The sequence below is a fragment of the Sprattus sprattus genome, assembly GCF_963457725.1.
Source record: "Sprattus sprattus genome assembly, chromosome: 19".
In the NCBI taxonomy this organism is placed as follows: Eukaryota; Metazoa; Chordata; class Actinopteri; order Clupeiformes; family Clupeidae; genus Sprattus; species Sprattus sprattus.
Window position 1 is genome coordinate 21,725,669 of NC_137917.1, and position 19,457 is coordinate 21,745,125.

Genomic DNA, 19,457 nt, shown 5'->3' on the forward strand with positions numbered 1-19,457 from the left:
TGTAGGGGTCAAGTTTCCATACCAGTATCTGCAGTACAGTACATTTTATATAAGGTGTATGTATTTGATTTAGGATGGCAGTATATTTTGCAGTTTTCCAGTATTAAACTGGACTAGCTGTACTAAACTGACTCTGTTGTTGTTATTGTAACAGTTGATAGTATTTAGACTCAACACTTTAGGATTTATGTGTTATATCTTTGAATAAATAATTAAACTTAAATTGCATGGTGTTTCAAGATATTTCCTTCCTGTTTCTTGGCATCTCCCAAGCCAAGGCATCCTTCTTGAGACAGCTCCTCCTCATTTATGCTAAAGATCATGAAGTGACTAAGCTGAAGACCGTACAGTGACCAAACTGATAAATTGGTTTTGTGTAGTTGTCTGCAATCCCACAAATACTCCCCCTAGTGGAGATTCATTAGACAAGTAATTGCATTATGGCTTATTGCTAAACCAAAGTGAATCTGGAGTTGTTACTGGTAATGTTGACAGAAAACCGATTTATGCAATTCTGTCTCTCTTTACCTCCTGCACACACACACACACACACACACACACACACACACACACACACACACACACACACACACACACACACACACACACACGCATGCACACATTGTTCAAGTGAGATAATTACTGAATGCTTAATGACACATTAAGTTAACATTGTTACAAGAAATGTATAGTAATTGAAACGTCTATAAATCTATACAAAAAAGCTTTAATAACTTTTCACCGACAACCAATTATTTCCCTGAGAGCATTAAATCAGCATATTTAAACATACGACATGATAGCAACATTATGACAGATTCAGCTATTATTCCTATCCCACAACACTCCGACAGATACTTTGACCTTTAAGATGTCCTAAATGACGGAATCCCATCAGTTAACATCATCTTATACAAATAATAATAATAATACAAATAATAATAATAATAATAATAATACAAATAATAATAATAATAATAAACTTTATTTATATAGCACCTTGCATGCAAAAGAATGCAGCTCAAAGTGCTTAACAACAAATTCATTACGTGCACAAAGAAATTACACGCACATTGATCAACATAAAAATAGACATCAAATAAACATAAAATCTATCAAATGCTTCAATGGAGGCCCAGCTTAAATAATGTCATCTTTCATATACTTCAAACCACAGTTTAAAGCGGTTTTTTTGTAGAACACTGTTAAAAAAACGAATTATTGTCGAAATATTTGTAAGACCTATGTTCAGAGTTTTTCAGAGACCATCCTGCTATCATCAAATACGTTAAAGAGACACATACGATCCAGTAAAGTATGCATTACTGACTTGGAAGTTGGGAATGTTAGCGAAGGCCAATTCTCATAGGCCAATATCGATGATTAAAAAACAGTAACAGGGAACATGTTAAAAGAGACATGGAGGATTTTGTCAAATAATACTAGCCATAATACTAGCCTACTAAATTTTTGAATGCTGGTCATTTTGTTTGTTTGTTTGTTATGCCATTTACATTGGGTAAATTTGTCCCATTAATGTCAACATTTGGTGTAGCTTCCATCGATCTGTGTCTACAGAGGAATTCATCTGGATACGTTTTGGAAATGGGTGTGAAAGTGTGTGTATGCGTGTGTTAGAGCGTGTGTGTGTGGATGGATGGCTATTGATCTTACTGAGATCAAACTGCTGATTAACTATAGGGCCTACTGCAACAATACCAGTTGGCTTTGCAGGTCAGAGGGTAAGATTTTTGCTTTGCAGCTTCTGCTTCCCTCATGGTAATTGTCAGCTCTATTTGCGACCAGATACAATATTTTTTTTGGCCACTTTTCTGAGACAAATTGCCAATTAATAAAACAACCTTTGTAGCAGGCCTATTCATTCCGGTGTATAATTGTATTACATATCAATTTCTAACGCGTGACGCACCGTAATGTTTAGGATGGCCATAGTTCTAGTACTTAATCGACGTAACCATAACAACTGGCAACTCTACACCCAACTAGCTCCCCCTCCATCCCGCTACCGCAATGCATCACTCTCCTCTCACCCTCCCTCCCTCCCTCCCTCCAGCCTCTCCTCTCCCCATCCCAAAGGTTGATTAGCACAGCATCCCCGCTGCACACCATTCCGTTTCGGCGACGCATCATTTTTTTCAAGCTGCGTTCGTCCGTCACATGTCGAAGGACGCGTTTACACCTTCTAGAAGATTTTGTCTGTCGGAGGTGAACAGCGGCTCCTGCTCATCCTGTGCGCCGTTGTTTTTGATAGGCCAGTATTTTCTGACATCCGTATCGCTGCGCTCTGAGGGGGTTTGGCAGAGTGACTAACGGAATGATTTGACTGTCCTATCTGGAGGTTATAGCCCAGTCGACGGCAGTTCCGGGCGAGAATCGGATGTGATTACGAAGAAAATGCAAAATTATGGTATGGAGAGCATTCGGTAGCGGGATGTGGTCCTGTCAGTGACCAAGATAATGTGACTGGTACGGGGTAGACAAACGGTATTGAAGTCTCTGTATGTTTGGTAACTCATCGTATTGACGATTATCACCATCTGATAACAACAGAACTTAGCACACTGTGTTTTTTTTTTTAAATAGCAGCTCCGACCCTGAGCATCGCTTGTATATAAAGCATATTTTTTATACTCGCGGATGCGTCGTCACACCCAACTTTCACAATCGGTAAAGAACCGGGGTTGTAAAATTGTAAACACCGGCTTTTAAATACATTGGATATGTACGCCTATGTGCTGTCGGTGAGACGACAGTGTGTTGTGTAAGTAAGCGTGGCTGTTGACGTCTGTCCTCATCAATCGTAAATACCGGAGCTTGAAGGGAACTATTTAGCATCAAATAGCTATAGCGCATATGGTACCTGGCTGTATGTGCCCTGGCCGTCATAAATGTGGATGAAAAGCGGAAATTCACACTTGGAAGGGCAACTGGCCAAACACCATTCTACGAGGGACAGGTATACTGTAGCTGGGAGCTAACACCAGTAGATTAGTTGGCACAATTATATTTGTATATATAATTAGACAGTGCACGAGATACCTTGTTAATCATTTTGGCATGTGTTGCATGCAGTAGATTTGCAGTAGACTTTTTTTTTAAACTGAGAATGTTCTCTGATGTAGGTATGTAGTTTAGCTGTGTACATGGAATAGACTACAGAGCAATATAAGCAGAAAGCAGCAATAAATATTACTGCATGTGAATGGTAATGCACATACAATGCCAAAGACATCAGAACAGTTTCATGCTTCCATTTGTCACTACTTTCACTCACTGTGAATTTCTTAGTTAATCAAAGATCTCCACTGGTCAGACACACTTTCAAAAGCTTCAGATAGAGATATACATTCATGCCTAAGACATCTGAAACCTAGCCCATCTCTGAACATCAAACATCTTTGTCTTCCACACTTTGTCTTCCACAAATTTCATAAGACATTTACAGCACAAGTATGTGTTTTATTTCCAACCCATAAACCTCATACACTAGTCTTCCTAAAATTGATGTGCTACATTATTGTGAACGTCAGTGGTGAGGCCTTTGGAAAATGACCTTGACAACAGCGCAAACTTGCGTATTTTTTTTTGAAGCAAAACGGACAAACTGTGGACTAACTTTGACTGGGAGGACGCTGGCCATCACACGTGTCTGTGATTATAAATAGACGAACAAAGGCTTTGAAAACAGAGTGCCTGAAACCCGAGGCTTCTGGGTTCGCCGCTCCTTTCTTTATGTTCCCCGAGCAATCAGATACCAGTCGACCTAGAGGCACACAGACCGCTGAGTGCTGGACGACCAGAACCGAGAACTGAACCAGGCTCACGCGAGAGCTGTGACGAGACCCCTGGGTTTGGACTAGAACTGGAACTAAGAACCGACTTGACCCTAGTGAGCAGTCTCATCCCACAACACAGACTGGGGAGGAAGAGCACAAGGAGGAGGAGGAGGAGGAAGAGACACACCCTCTGAGTGTCCCCCACCACCTCAACTCCTTCTTCCGCCGCTCAAGGGTCGAGTAGTGATCCAGTTGTCTCCTGTTCTGTTCTCTGTTGTTGTTATTTGTCCTTAGCGCGTAGTTTTGGAGTCGGAGGCGACGGAGAGGCTTTCTTCACTGACCACCTGCTCAGATCCACATCTCGGCCCTACCAGGGGTTGTGTGAGCACAAGACAAGTGTGTGTGTGTGTCTTTGTGAGTGTGAGAGAGAGAGACAGTGACAGTGTGTGAGTGTGTGTGTGCGTGAAAGAGGAGAGAGAGACGCGTCTTCCCCAAAATGACGTCTGCACTGCGGATTCTGCTGGTCCCCCTCGCTCTCTGTACTCTGCTTGGTGAGTAGGCTGACTTGATTAGCGCTGTAATGGCATGCATGGACCACTACTCTCTCTCACTCTCTCTCCCTCTCTCTCTCTCTCTCTCTCTCTCTCTCTCTCTCTCTCTCTTCTCTCTCTCTCTCTCTCTCTCTCTCTCTCTCTCTCTCTCTCTTTCTCTCTCTCTCTCTCTCCATCTGTTTCCCCAAAACCACACTGTCTGTTTGTGTTATTGTCTGGGGTTATGAAAGAAGGAATGACGTGGGTAAAGCCTGAAATTGTCTTAGCTGAACTAAGTTGAAGTATGCTTTTGACATCAACATGTCTTCTCTGAAGTGTGTGTGTGTGGTGGGGGGGTAATTTATCTAAATGTTTTGAAGGATGAAGGACTCATCATTCATTTATGTTAATCATCAGGATCAGAGATTCATATTTACAAGTTTGTGTTGCTGTTAGCCTCATTTCATGCTGTTTTGTGTGTTTGTATGTGTGTGAATGTATGTGTGTGTATGAATGTATGTGTGTGTGTGAATGTATGTGTGAATGTATGTGTGTGTATGTGTGTGTGTGTGTGTGTGTGTGTGTGTGTGTGTGTGTGTGTGTGTGTGTGTGTGTGTGTGTGTGTGTGTGTGTGTGTGTGTGCGTGCGTCTGCGTGTGTGTGTGTGAATGTGTGTGTGAATGTGTGTGTGTAAGTGTCGCCCACTAAAAGCCTAAACCAGATACTCCACTTGGTCGGAGCATGTAATGAGGTTGAGCCACGTGGTGTTGGTAAGATGGAGGCAACAGATGACTGTGCCATCAGTGGTGTGAGTGAAGCCAGTACACCATACGATGCGAGCTGCCACTCTTAGCGTACCCCATGATTCCTATGTCTGCCGTCATTCTACCAATATGCCACTGACAGCTTGTTGTCAACATGTGTGAAAGCAACACTGGCAAATGTGCGAGTACCAACACCAAACACTGAATGTGCTCTCATTCAGGCACAATAAGTAGTAGAACACAGAAAAAAAAGCTCTCCAATTTGCCATCGTCAAGAGGTGAAAGATACCCCTTCACATGCGCGTTGAGGTTGTGAAAACACTAAGTTGTGAGAGCACTAGGTTGTGAGAACACTAAGTTGTGAGAGCACTAGGTTGTGAGAGCACTAGGTTGTGAGAACACTAAGTTGTGAGAGCACTAAGTTGTGAGAACACTAAGTTGTGAGAGCACTAAGTTGTGAGAACACTAAGTTGTGAGAGCACTAGGTTGTGAGAGCACTAGGTTGTGAGAGCACTAAGTTGTGAGAGCACTAAGTTGTGAGAGCACTAAGTTGTGAGAACACTAAGTTGTGAGAGCACTAGGTTGTGAGAGCACTAGGTTGTGAGAGCACTAGGTTGTGAGAGCACTAGGTTGTGAGAGCACTAGGTTGTAAGAACACTAGGTTGTAAGAACACTAGGTTGTAAGAACACTAGGTTGTAAGAACACTAGGTTGTAAGAACACTAGGTTGTAAGAACACTAGGTTGTAAGAACACTAGGTTGTAAGAGCACTAGGTTGTAAGAACACTAGGTTGTGAGAGCACTAAGTTGTGAGAGCACTAGGTTGTAAGAGCACTAGGTTGTAAGAACACTAGGTTGTGAGAGCACTAAGTTGTGAGAGCACTAGGTTGTGAGAGCACTAGGTTGTAAGAGCACTAGGTTGTAAGAACACTAGGTTGTGAGAGCACTAAGTTGTGAGAGCACTAGGTTGTGAGAACACTAAGTTGTGAGAGCACTAGGTTGTAAGAACACTAAGTTGTGAGAGCACTAGGTTGTAAGAACACTAAGTTGTGAGAGCACTAGGTTGTAAGAACACTAGGTTGTAAGAACACTAAGTTGTGAGAGCACTAGGTTGTAAGAACACTAGGTTGTAAGAACACTAAGTTGTGAGAGCACTAGGTTGTGAGAGCACTAAGTTGTGAGAGCACTAGGTTGTGAGAGCACTAAGTTGTGAGAACACTAAGTTGTGAGAGCACTAGGTTGTAAGAACACTAGGTTGTGAGAGCACTAGGTTGTCTTCCCCTTTTGAAGGGCCGTTTTTGTTGTGGGCCCCGGCCCAGACCCTGAGGGGATGAACCTGCGTTTCTTGCTGATGCAGGTCGTTTATGTAACAGCGGTGTCAACAAAGGCCGAGATGAGATGAGATGAGATGAGATGAGATGAGATGAGATGAGATCGGATGAGATGAGATGAGATGAGATGAGATGAGATGAGATGAGATGAGATGAGATGAGATGAGATCGGATGAGATGAGATGAGATGAGATGAGATGAGATGAGATGAGATGAGATGAGATGAGATCGGATGAGATGAGATGAGATGAGATGAGATGAGATGAGATGAGATGAGATGAGATGAGATCGGATGAGATGAGATGAGATGAGATGAGATGAGATGAGATGAGATGAGATGAGATGAGATCGGATGAGATGAGATGAGACGAGATGAGATGAGATGAGATGAGATGAGATGAGATGAGATGAGATGAGATGAGATGTGCACACACAATAGAGGGTGGAGGACACCTCACATGGGGGAGGATCTCTGTTGCCCTCCTCATATATCCTCCTTATGCACATTTAAAGGGTTGGCTGCGAGCCAAACCCCAGAGGGACCAACTAGCGCAATGGAAACTCTCTGCTTACATCAACCAGGTTGGGCAAAAGCAGACGGGCAAAAGGCTGAAACAGGGCAAGTTGGGCGAGAGTGGAAAGAGAAGGGGCTAAATCCGTTACACAACGCCAGCAGTTGTGTAACCCTTTTTTGGATGAAAACACTCGTTCCGTGCAAGCTTGTGTTTTTCAGAATGAAAAGCATTGGACTCGGACACAGGCAGTCACAGGGGGGGGGCACTCACCCAGGCCAGATAAGAGGGAACGACTGGGCGGGCAGGGCACAGACAACAGGAGGATGACAAGCGACGAGAGCCGCTGGATGGGTTTATATACCAGTCCTCCATTAGTGTGTCTCATATCGCCTGCTTTTCACCTGTCCCCCATGTAACTAAATTGTGAGTTCAATTGATTGTGAGGCGGCCACTGGCTGTCCCTGGCCTGAGATTAGCCAATGGCGACAAGCGACACATTCACTTGATGGATGAAAACCTTGAGGATGTCAGCTGTTACCAAGGTGACTCAGTCACCAGCAGCACTAACAGATGGAATTGGACAAACACGTTTAGTTGAGACAGGGAGGGATATTTATTTCGCCTTGAATCATCGTCCCTATAAGCACTCCCTCTCCCCTGAGAACAGTACTTCACTTTTCAACGGCCACTGACTAACAAACGTTTATTAAGCAGGAGTTTTTCGGTGGCGGCCAGATAATCTCTGAGCTCTCAGGACTCTCCTGCCCTCCCCTCTCCTCCCCCCACCAAGGTCAGATGGCCGGCAGCCATTCACAGGGATGTTTGCTGTTGTGGTAAGGGAGGTGTGTTGCACAAAAGGGCCCCTGACAGATGGGACGGGGTCCGTGTGGACTAATGCGGCATTGGCCTGATGACAATACTGGACCTGGAGGGGGGTAGAGTCACAGGCAGCACCAGCCTGCAGATGCCAATGAATGGGGGAGAGACCTGGGGTTTTAAAATTACTAATCCTTAGTGAGGTTGTTGATTCATTTGGGTCAGATTATTTTCTTGCTCTCTCATCACAACCACTGTATGTGAGCGTGTGTGAGCGTGTGTGAGCGGTGTGAGGTGAGACGGATCAGCGTGTGTGAGCGTGTGTGAGCGTGTGTGAGCGTGTGTGAGTGTGTGTGAGCGTGTGTGAGGTGAGACTGGTCAGCGTGTGTGAGCGTGTGTTAGCGTGTGTGAGTGGTGGGAGGTGAGACTGTTCAGTCGGCACTCAGTGTGTGTGAGCATGTGTGAGCGTGTGTGAGCGTGTGTGAGCGTGTGTGAGCGGTGTGAGGTGAGACTGATCAGCGTGTGTGAGCGGTGTGAGGTGAGACTGATCAGCGTGTGTGAGCGTGTGTGAGCGTGTGTGAGCGTGTGTTAGCGTGTGTGAGCGTGTGTTAGCGTGTGTGAGCGTGTGTGAGCGTGTGTGAGCGTGTGTGAGCGTGTGTGAGCGGTGTGAGGTGAGACTGATCAGCGTGTGTGAGTGGTGTGAGGTGAGACTGATCAGCGTGTGTGAGCGTGTGTTAGCGTGTGTGAGCGTGTGTTAGCGTGTGTGAGCGTGTGTGAGCGGTGTGAGGTGAGACTGATCAGCGTGTGTGAGCGGTGTGAGATGAGACTGATCAGCGTGTGTGAGCGTGTGTTAGCGTGTGTGAGCGTGTGTGAGATGAGACTGACCAGCGTGTGTGAGCGTGTGTGGGGTGGGACTGCGGGGCTGCTCGGTGTCTCCTGATGAGGTCGTCTCAGTGTGGCTCTGCCCACAATCAGAGGGATCCCCACAGTGCTTATGTCATGGGTGCCTCACGCGCGAGCTCTCTGTGAGCTGCGTGGAAAAAACTCCTGAAGGGCTCCTGTTCATCCTCCTCCCAACACACACACACACGCACACACACGCACACACACACACACACACACACACACACACACACACACACACACACACACACACACACACACACACACACACACACACACACACACACACACACACACACACACACAGTCACACACACACACACACACCACCAACAACCACAGACATGTATCTCATGAATAGACATGTATCTCATGCGCATGTTCATTCATGTGTCTGTTCTGATTGCATGTACAGTATGCATGTGTGTGTGTCTCTGTGTGGGTTTCATTGTGTGTGTGGTGTGGGCGTTCAAGTATCTTTTGAGAAGCTATATGGCAGTTGGTCGTGTAACTGACAGCTTGTGCTGCTCAGCATTCTGGAGCCCGCCTCGTGGCCAGAGATGGAGGGTGGGAAGGGAGGAGAGGGGGGTGCAGGGGCATAGCCAGGACATTATTTCTGGAGGGGGCCATTTCTGTCCAGTCTTTTATTTGGGGTGGCACTTGATTGACAAAAACTATATTTTAAAACTGCGAATATGGGGTTTGTAGCCTAAGTGACAAATGACAATATAAGACGACTTCATAAAAAAATACTAATGCATTTATTTCAGCTTTATACCGTTTACGTTATTGTTTTTTGTTTTTTTTGCCAAGCTGTTAGGTTGAGGGGGGCCGGCAGGGTGGCCATTCTCTGACCAATGGTGGCTGTGGCCCCCCCTGGCCACCATGTGGCTACGCCCCTGGGGGGGTGGCTGGGAGAGGATAGGAAGTGGACCTGACAGAGAGTTAGATGTTAGATGGCCACTAGACTGTAGGAAAGAGAGAGAGAGAGAGTCCTTTATAATTTTGCTACAAAAGGGTTTTGGAGAGAGGCCTGGGCCTCCACCAGAGATCAGGCGCCTTGCTGTAACTTTGGTGCAGTTTTATCTTAAAATCAGTTTTACTGCTGCTCGCGCCTTCAAAGGTTAAGTTTGAGGTTAAGTTATTTGGCAGACGCCTTTATCCAAAACGACGTACAAAATATATTTTAAAAATACATGGAGAAAGAAGAACAAAGGTGTGTGAAAATAGAGATGTGCCTCCATTGTCCCAGACTCAGGAAACGTGTTCATTAATCAGCTCAGTGTAGGGTGTGTGAAGATGAGGAGAGAGAGAGAGAGAGAGAGAGAGAGAGAGAGAGAGAGAGAGAGAGAGAGATAAAGAAAGAGAGGATGAGAGGGAGTAAGTAGGAGAGGAAGAAGGGCTTGAGACAGGCAGAAACAAGAGCAAAGGCGACTAAGCTCCTAATGGATTTTTATTTTAATTATTTATTTTTGCCGTTGGTCATCTCCCTGCAGAGTGCCCTCTGCTGCACTGACGCAATGTGAATCATGGTCTGGTATTCCCGTTGTGTAACACCACAAGATGTCTGAAGACGTGCGCGTCTGCTGCAGACTGGGATTGTATGAGCATTTTTGTATGTCAGATAGATAGAATATGGAGGTCGTGCAAGGACAAATTAGTTGGGATAGATACATTTTATTAGTATGTAATCTGATTAAACATTCGGGATCTGTCGACAGAGGCGCCCGTGCAGATGTGAAAGAAAAAAAGAGAAGAAAGGGATGCATTCTTCCCTCCATTCTCTCAAATTTCCATCTCTAAAATAGATGTAGTGTTCAGTGCCCCTGAGGTGGTGTCCTCTGCTCGCCGTCTGTCCCCAGACCAGTGTGTGTCTCCTCACACACTGTCCTTATTGAAGACGAGGATGTTGTCGATGATGATCGTGAGCAGAGAAAGAAAGAAACACATTGTGCTCCTATGGAAAAACAGCCCATCAAGAGCCCTGTGTCCAGGGAAATGTCATAGTTGCTTGGCATTTTCCCTGGATACAAGTCTCCGTACATCTGTCACGTGAATGGAAAATGTTGGCCAAGGGACCCTGACAAGCCCCTGCTGTTTTGCCTATGTTTTATGTGTTATGTTTCGTTTCTCCATGCCTCTCTTTCTCTAGCCCTCTGGTGATCTTTGCAGACCTTTGATCCAGCCTGGGTTTCCACTGAGAAAATGGAGAATTGTTTGTCAGGCAGGTTCCCTCGTAAACCGTCAGGCAGCCTAGTTCAAGGGAGCAGCAGATTAGTGAAGCTCTTTTTCAGGCAGGCAGGCAGACAGACAGCCCTGGCAGGCAGGCAGGCAGACAGCCCGGGCAGGCAGGCAGACAGACAGCCCTTGCAGGCAGGCAGGCAGACAGACAGCCCGGGCAGGCAGGCAGACAGACAGTCAGCTGGCCCAGGAGAACGCTTTTTGTTGCTAAAGCCTGTGGGTGCACAAACCGATGGCGTGGATTAAAGATTCTCCCTGACTCATAATCTTTTTTTTTTTTTCGGGGGCAGATGTGTTGTGTAACGTAATCTGTGTGCGAGCTCTCGCATTAGAGGATGACTTTGATATTGCGAGTGGTTGGTTACCCTTAGAGACAAGGAGCTCATCTGGGCCTCAGGACTATCATGGATTGGGATGCCTCATTCTGATAATGATATGTCCACTTTCTCTGTCTCTCCATCTTTCCCTCACCCTGTTTTTTTTTCACACGCCTGCCTTTCACCAGCAGCTCTGTCTTCTGCACTGTTTCTTCCCCACCTCCTTTCCCCTCTGTGCTGTCAGTCTCGCTGTGCAGTGTTCTCTCTCTCTCTCTCTCTCTCTCTCTTTCTGTCTTTCTCTCTTTGTGTCTGTCATGTACCTGTGTCCCTGTGCTCTGTGCTTGTGTACTGTATGTCATGGAAGAACTGTGCTCATTCCCAAGTTTATAGATGTCTGCTCCTCTCTGTCATCTTAATTCGTGCAGTTTGACTCCCTCTTTTTCCTGCTTTCTGTGAGTGGAAGAAGCTTATGTGATAGTTCTGTTTATAACTCTTTCCGATCTTCTTTTCGCTCTCTTTCTGCCCCGACCCCCCCTTGTCTCCGATTACAGTACATCAGACAGCATTTACTCGTTTCTCTTTCCCTAAATGCTGTCACAACTATGGCTGTGTGACTGTTACTCAGAACTGTGTTAATCCACCCTCTCTTTCTCCCTCTCTTCCTCCCTCTCTTCTCTCTCTCTTTTTTCCTGCTTTCCTCTTTTCTTCTTCTCCTTTTCCTCCCTGCCTCAGAAGTACTGCTGCATACCCACTGTCCCCCCCCCCCCCCCCCAAGAACTCCTTTCTTTCTTCCAGCTGTGAAGAAAATAAACTCTGTGGATTTTTCCAGAATGTTCTGATGAAAAAAAAAAAATAGCAATATCAAATCATGTTTACAGAAATCGTAATCCAGTTCAATGTAAAGAGAAGGCGAGGATGGTGTCAGAATGTGATTGTGTATGACTAGTGCTTCCACTGTGTGCGTTCAAAAAAGATCTGCAGAGACTGCAGCAGTCATAGTTGGAAATAGCCCAGGATCATTGGTTGACGTCCGGCAGGAGTACTTGTAGCATAGTGTTACTGTTAAATATGTACATTTACAGCGATGCAGATGCTTCAGTCGAACTACAGGGGGCGGTGTGAGAGACACCTGGAAGGACAGGTGTGTTTCTCTCTGCCGATGTGTGTGTCTTGATGGCATATATAGTCCCATGCTTCTATATATGATAATAGATAATTGACATAGGTCCGTCTGTAAGAGATTGTGAATAAAGCAGCTGCGGGCTATTTATTTCCCCTCATACGGAAAGGTGTTTTCGTGCCTTTTGTGACAGGCTAAATATTTAGCTGTGTTTCAAAACAACCATGACTGTGTTGTTGACACGTAGCACAGTTGATTAGGATCTAAAAATAGACATCACCTTCCGAAAATGAGTGGAAATAAACTATGCAAAACAAACAAAACATGTCTTGATATGAACTACAACAACAACAACAACAACAACAACAACAATAACAACAAAAAAACAGCATGCAGATGTGAGCGATGGGAACCAGCACGCAAATGAGCACCTGAAGACTAATGAAGTTTTCGTGTTGTCTCATGCCCCATTGCTAACATTGTACATAAGGAGTGCTTGCAGCAGCTACAAATCAAAACCTTTCCAGGCAGATAGACCTTGAAGCCAGTCATTTATGTACATAAACAAAACAACACCATTAATAGGTGGCTATAACCCAGCTTAGTCAGAGCACATTACCTGTAATGTTTTAGTACTAGTTTTCTATATTGGGATCCAGACTAGTCTTGGACTAACTTTTGACTTAAAAGAAGAAATGGGGCTGTGTCACGCTTTAGTCCGGAGCTAGTCCAGAGCCCCATTCCAGGAGACTGGGCCCTTCTCTGTGAAACGGATTTAGGAATCAGAATCAGAATCAGAATTAGAATCAGAATCAGAATCAGAATCAGAATTGTATTAGGGTTCTGATTGCGGGTCATGACCTCTGACCTCTGACCCCATGGTCTGTCCTCAGCCCGTCTCAGCCATGCGGCGTGTGTGGAGGTGAACTCGGACACGGAGGCGGTGGCTGGCCGGGGCTTCAAGCTGGGCTGCATCTCCTGCAAGATGAGAGGGGAGGTGGAGGCCAGGGCCAGCGTGGACTGGTACTTCATGGCCAAGGGGGAGGCCGAATTCGCCCACGTGAGTATGGTCCCTCTCTCTTACATCCACACCTGAAGCACGACCAAGGGAAGTGGTCGTTGTGTGTGTGCATTTGTGTCTATACTCACAATGTTATGAACGTCTGTATAGATGTATTTTTGAATATGCTGAACCATGAACTATTCTCTGCCATGGGTGGCCCTTTTGCACTGCACTTAGGGTGGGGGTGGGGGGGGGGGGATTACTCAACATATTTGATGTATTGAAAGTAGTGCTACAAATCACATGAAACCACATCCTCCATTATGCCTATAATCTATGGGTCTAAAAGAGTCTCTGAGTTGACATCTAAGTGTTTACTGTTCCGTATGGGTAGTCCATTAGGCTGCCATTTCCCCCTCTCGGTCTGCAGTGGAGTTAGAGCTATACATCTCTATACATCTCTCACAAAAGAGCAGACGCTCGCTTGCATTTTTCATGCCGAGTTGCTTTTTCATTGCATTGGCTGTTGGCAGCAAACCCTCATCGAGCTGAGTGTAGTCCATTAACAAGAGACCTTGGCCTCAGCTCAGCATTTCGTCAAAGGGAACCACCACCTCAAGGTTTACTGACAGATTTGCTATTTGAAGGATGTCATCTAGCTTAGGCCAGTTGCTGAAGCCGAAATGTGTTACACATGTGACAACGGAAGCTATGTGACAATATTTCCACATAGCCAGTGGTGTATTTCAAGACTAGGAGGCTTGACTTTCCTGAAATTGTATTTCTTCCTCAAGTCCCAAAATGCTTCAACGGTGTTGATGGAATCACATTAGGCCATCAGAAATTAGATATAAAACGTGTTTACTTACAGTATGGTGAGAGCACATTGCTGTGTGCATGCTTGTGTGTGGACCCTTTGCTTGGGTACAGCACAACATTGTGTAACCTGTTACTACTGAAGGGAATGTCAAGGACAGAGTGTATGTAAACAGAAGTTTAACCTTTGACCTTTTTTGTCTATTCTGAGTTCAGTGAGGGCCTGGCAGGGTCACAGGGTGTGCTGATCTGCAATAAAAACTGCAACCTGGATGTACTTAGGTTGCCTTGGCATCAAGGGTCATGTGTGTTGACAACTGTGAATGCTTTACCCATCCAAACTTTTGTTCTTTCGGGACTATTGCTGACAATAAAACAATAGAATTGCAGATAAGTACAACTGGGATTTAATTCTTCTGCAAACATAATCTAACTTTGGGGTGTGAGAGAGAATATTATTAATAATAATAGTTTTTCCTGGCTTAGATGGTGGTCCTCAATTAGCAGTTATATGGCCCTACCTTGGCCTTTTTTACTCATTCTCTCACAAGGCTATAATATTGATCATTGTGTTAAAGGTAAAGTGAGAAAACCAGTCATAAAACTGTGTGGGGTGTGGAATCCAAATCTTTCATCCTAGATGACTAGTTTCCTCTGCTGCCTTCCGTAGATCTACACCTATGAAGACCCTGCCAACCCATATGACATCCGTGATGATCGTTTCTTTGAGCGCCTTGACTGGAACGGCAGCAAGAACACGTTAGACGTGCAGGATGGTTCCATCTACATCCTCAACGTCACCTTCAATGACACAGGCACCTACCGCTGTTTCTTCGACCGCATACTCTCCTTCCCAAACTACGAGTTCCACACCAACATCACCAAGACCGTCAAGATGAAGGTGGTGGCCAGGGGTGAGTGACAGCGGAGTGTGAGACAGGAGTGTGAGAGAGGAGTGTGAAAGGCGGAGTGTGAGAGGAGTGTGACAGGAATGTGAGAGGAGTGTGTGAGAGCGGAGTGTGATAGCGGAGTGTGAGAGGAGTGTGACAGGCGATAAGAGGTGGAAGTAACATAAAAAATTTTGGTCTTGGTGCTGTCATAAAGTCTTGGGGTCCAGTAGTGTTTTAATCTCCAATTCTCCAAAAAACTTCCAGAGTTGTTATTGTTCCCGTGTCTAAAAAGCTTTTATTCATATATAAAACATTTATTCCTGCATGCTCTTAGCATATTTGTATAGAAGTCAGTTGGATAGGATATATACCACACATGCAAGAGAAAATTAGGGTAGTATAGATATTCACTTTGGACAAAAGCGTCTATAACAATAATATAACCATAACCATAACCATATCACTGTATACCAACATATACCATATAGTTAGGGGGTCATGGCGGTTGTTGTAGTGCTGCAACATTGTATATGTTAGCTTTCACAGGAATCACCAGATAGAGTAGCTTGATTAGCCAAGCTCTACTCAGTTGAGAGCTGTCAAACCGTCATTCCAGTCTGGTAACTCCAGGTTAGGTATTTGGTAGCAGGATTACCACACACATGTAAACCATTAAGACAGTGCAGATAAAAGGCACTGTTACGTTATCCGTCTGGTCCCACAGATTAAAATTTTAACAACAGGTCAACAGAGGATATGGCCTTTGTGTGTGTTGTAAAATAGACTGGCTAGACTGTGATAATAGAAGGCTCTGTGATGTCAGGTGAAAAGAAACGCAAGCGCTACACTTTCCTCCTGCTCTTTCTGACTTGAGTAAGCTAACTGCACACATAATGGCCCCATTAAACTATCCGATTTAAGATGTCCAAAAACAAGGATGTATTTTTAGCCTTTGTATTTACTTGGGAGGGAATAGTTGTGTTTTAAATAGCATACTCCTGTGGGCAGTTTGGTGTATTACAAGTGATTAGCAAATTCAGCAGTTTGAAGAGAACTGAGTAGATAATAGCTTTTTGGAAGTGCCGCTCTGGCATTGAGCCATCCTGCCATTCTTCCATTTTGAAGTTGAGTGCATTTCCTTGCACACTTACCTGCCCGTTTACCCCCCACACGCCCGTGACTCTGTAACTTCTCCCCCCTCCAGCCACCCGAAGCATCGCCTCCATCCTCTCGGAGATAATGATGTATGTATCGATCATCGGCCTGCAGGTGTGGCTGGTGGTTGAGATGGTGTACTGTTACCGGAAGATAGCGGCAGCCGGAGAGGAGGCTTTGAGAGAGAGCGCGTAAGTACACCAACCGCCTCTTTTAGGCCCCGCTTCACCCATGTGTGCTCCACCCGCGGTGTATGGCCAAGGGATGGAGGGAGTGTCCCTGTGAGGCTGTGCTCCGTCGTCTCTTGGAGAGACTGCAAGACAAGCGCCTGAGCTGGGAGCTTCTCTATTCTTATTTTCTTACTTAAAGTGTTGCTCTAAGGTTGACATCCCAATCCTCCTGTCTTCTTCTTAATGCATGCGTACTTCCCTGTCTCTTATGCCAGCCTGTGTTTCCGACTCTGGTGCCAGCCTGTGTTTTCTGCCCTTGAAAAATGACTCTGCTGTGCCTTTCTGCCTTATTTTTCTGCTTTTCTCAACTCTTTATTTCTCTCTCTCTCTTTCTCTTTCTCTTTCTTATCTTTACACCCTGTCTATTCTTTCCTTTTCCCTTCTCTCTCTCAGGGCGGAGTACTTAGCCATAGCTTCAGAGAGTAAAGATAACTGTGCAGCTGTTCAAGAGGAAGAGTAACACAGGTAGGTCTGTCTTCTAGCTGCTAACGTAGCACCCAACAGGCCACCTGTCCAATCTCTCTCCTCTGCTTTTTTTTCACTGCCTTCTTTCCCTCCCTGTGGCGTGTCCAGCTGAAACTGGAACACATCTGAAATATTCTCAGAATTCGACCACTGCTGTGATTAATAATGCATTGGTGGAAAAATAACGTAACATCAAGGGACATTTAGTGAAAGATATTTTTATGTAATTCTCATCATTTTTATTTCTGTATTACAAGTCTGTATCTCATCATTTCAGGACCACCAAAAAAGTCTCCATACATCAGGCCTAACGCTCCAATCCCCACTTCTCCACCCTAAGCAGCCTCGGCATTGGGCCAGCTCTTTTATCCAACACCATTCATCTCTTCACACAGCAGCACCCACTTAGACTGAAGACCCATCCGAGAGTGCTTCATGTCATTAAGACGTCTGGACCTCACAGTAGCATTAACACTTTCTGCCTCGCATTTGACGTGTCAGAAAGACGTAGTTCAGTTTTCACTTATAGATAAGTATAGATAAGGACGTAACAATGTACATGGTGAGGAATTCAATTCCAATGAATTGATGACCTTGGGCATTTTTAAGCTAAGGAGAAATGGCATTTTTATGTCTATATGAAAGACAATACCTACAATAGCAAATGTTATGAAGTTGTAAATATGCACTATTGTATGGCATCACTTATTGACACCCTGGTTATACATACTCTACATCAGTGTATTTCAAAGGTATCTCTACTGATTTAACCAGAGATCTGTTTAATGAAGAATATCAGCTTCTGGAATGATATGAATTTAGATCAAATATATTTGATATAGATGCATAGTATATCGTATATACAGGCAAAAAAAAAATAACGGAGGAGGTGCAACTGAAAGGCCAAGCTCTCTGTCATGGAGCACTAGACACCTCATAAGTGAACTCATAAGTCATCTCAGAAGTGAACTGGAGCATAAACATGCAGCTGGTAAAGTATTCCATTGTAACAACAGCTGGCTGTGATTGGATAACTGGCGAGAGAGAAAATAGAGCTTCCTTCTGACTGCATGCATGTTTTTATGCGGTGACGGTTACTGAAAAGTTATACATCCCCTATTTTTTTTAACCATCACAAAGCACATCATTGCCGTTTAGGCACAAGTGCACACCACAGTTGTACATTTCTCCAGGCCCCCATTCCACGCGTAGCCATCACACAAGTCCCGCCTCTGTAAATATATACATATAGGTTATTACTTACTCTCTGATGCATTGGAATTATACAGATGACCCTAGTGGTCAGTTTTGATAAGGTTTTATCTTTTTACTGAAATCGATTCACTAACTCACACAGACATAGCCTAGACTCTAACATTCAGTACAGGTGGCCCACCTATTCGTAGCATGCATTTTGAGATTTTAAGCTATTTTCTCTAAAGACAATTTCTCATGTGTAGGCTTTCTCAAGAATCAAGAACTATGTAGAGGAAGCATATGTTAGGGGCCTGATATAGACAGTAAGATCTGGACAGGCATACATTTTCTATAGCTAAAATCCTCTGAAAACGCCATGGCAGGTGTTTTTGCTGATGAAATGTGTCTCTTTTTATGCCAAAGTTATGAGAAAGGGATGTCGATTTTCTATGTGACGGGTAGCCTATCACATTTTAAAGTCTGTTTTGTATTCCCTGAAAATGTCTCTGCCTTGATCCCTATAGTTAAAGACAGAAATATGAAGATTGTTTTCTTTCAACTAAGGGCTGCATGACAGTTCTCCATTATTCGCTTTGGTGGGCAATCCTCCAATGCTCGGGATGCAATGTTGAAATTGTCTCACGTGTGCCTAGTGCGGACATTTTTTCGAACCTCTGAACAAAATTGAGTAGGCTGTATAGACTAAATGCAGAGGGGCCAAGCTGTTTTGAGTGAAAGTGAAAGCAAACAGAAAAAGGCAAAAATGGTAAAGGCTACTGCGTGTTATCAAGGTCACTTATTAAGCCTGTGAGATTAATTAGTCTCTCACCGCGCTCCCTTTACCAACCTCAGGCAGTGAGTGCCCCATCTTGCCTGCAGGAGGAAGCATAACACTGCCAGACCAACTGCCATTCATTATGTGTGACGCCTATTATGGAGGTGACGACAAACATTCCCAAAGTACGGCTGCTGGTTTTGTTACCTTTAGGATATTGCCCCTTGTGATACTACTGGCTAGAGCGTTTATACTGCATGACTTTGGAAACTTAAAAAGATCTGATGGTGCGGTCTTTAGTGGTTTGATTCCTCTTAGCTAATAAAATGAGCACCAGGTTTGCTTGTTGCTTTTCAGGGCGAATGTTTCCAAACTATCTGAATGCATTTGTCAGTTAAAATGATTCAGTGTGTCACTTAACATTTCCACTAAGAAAGGTATTAACAAGTTCCCACCGCACCTGGTCGGTAATGATATATTTGTTGCATATCAGTGCTTTTGTCTGGTATGACCCCATCCTTTTCCAGTCATGACTGAATGTCCACTGATGGACCACTCCCACCAAGACAGCATACACTGTTCACATACAACATT

The 19,457-nt window shown here is 44.5% G+C and overlaps 1 protein-coding gene across 2 annotated transcripts; it reads left to right on the forward strand.

The window, feature by feature from the left end:
* Positions 1 to 3,568: 3,568 nt before the first annotated feature.
* Positions 3,569 to 19,457, forward strand: scn1ba (sodium channel, voltage-gated, type I, beta a). 2 transcript variants are annotated; one of them, XM_080858292.1, is made up of 6 exons: positions 3,569 to 4,348; positions 13,226 to 13,392; positions 14,822 to 15,065; positions 16,246 to 16,387; positions 16,820 to 16,891; positions 17,169 to 19,457. In XM_080858292.1, exons 1-5 carry the CDS (start codon positions 4,294 to 4,296, stop codon positions 16,884 to 16,886), a joined length of 675 nt encoding a protein of 224 aa, XP_080714418.1. In that variant the 5' UTR covers positions 3,569 to 4,293; the 3' UTR covers positions 16,887 to 16,891; positions 17,169 to 19,457. The 2 variants fall into 2 exon arrangements, with proteins under 2 accessions (XP_080714418.1, XP_080714419.1); XM_080858293.1 differs by lacking the exon at positions 16,820 to 16,891.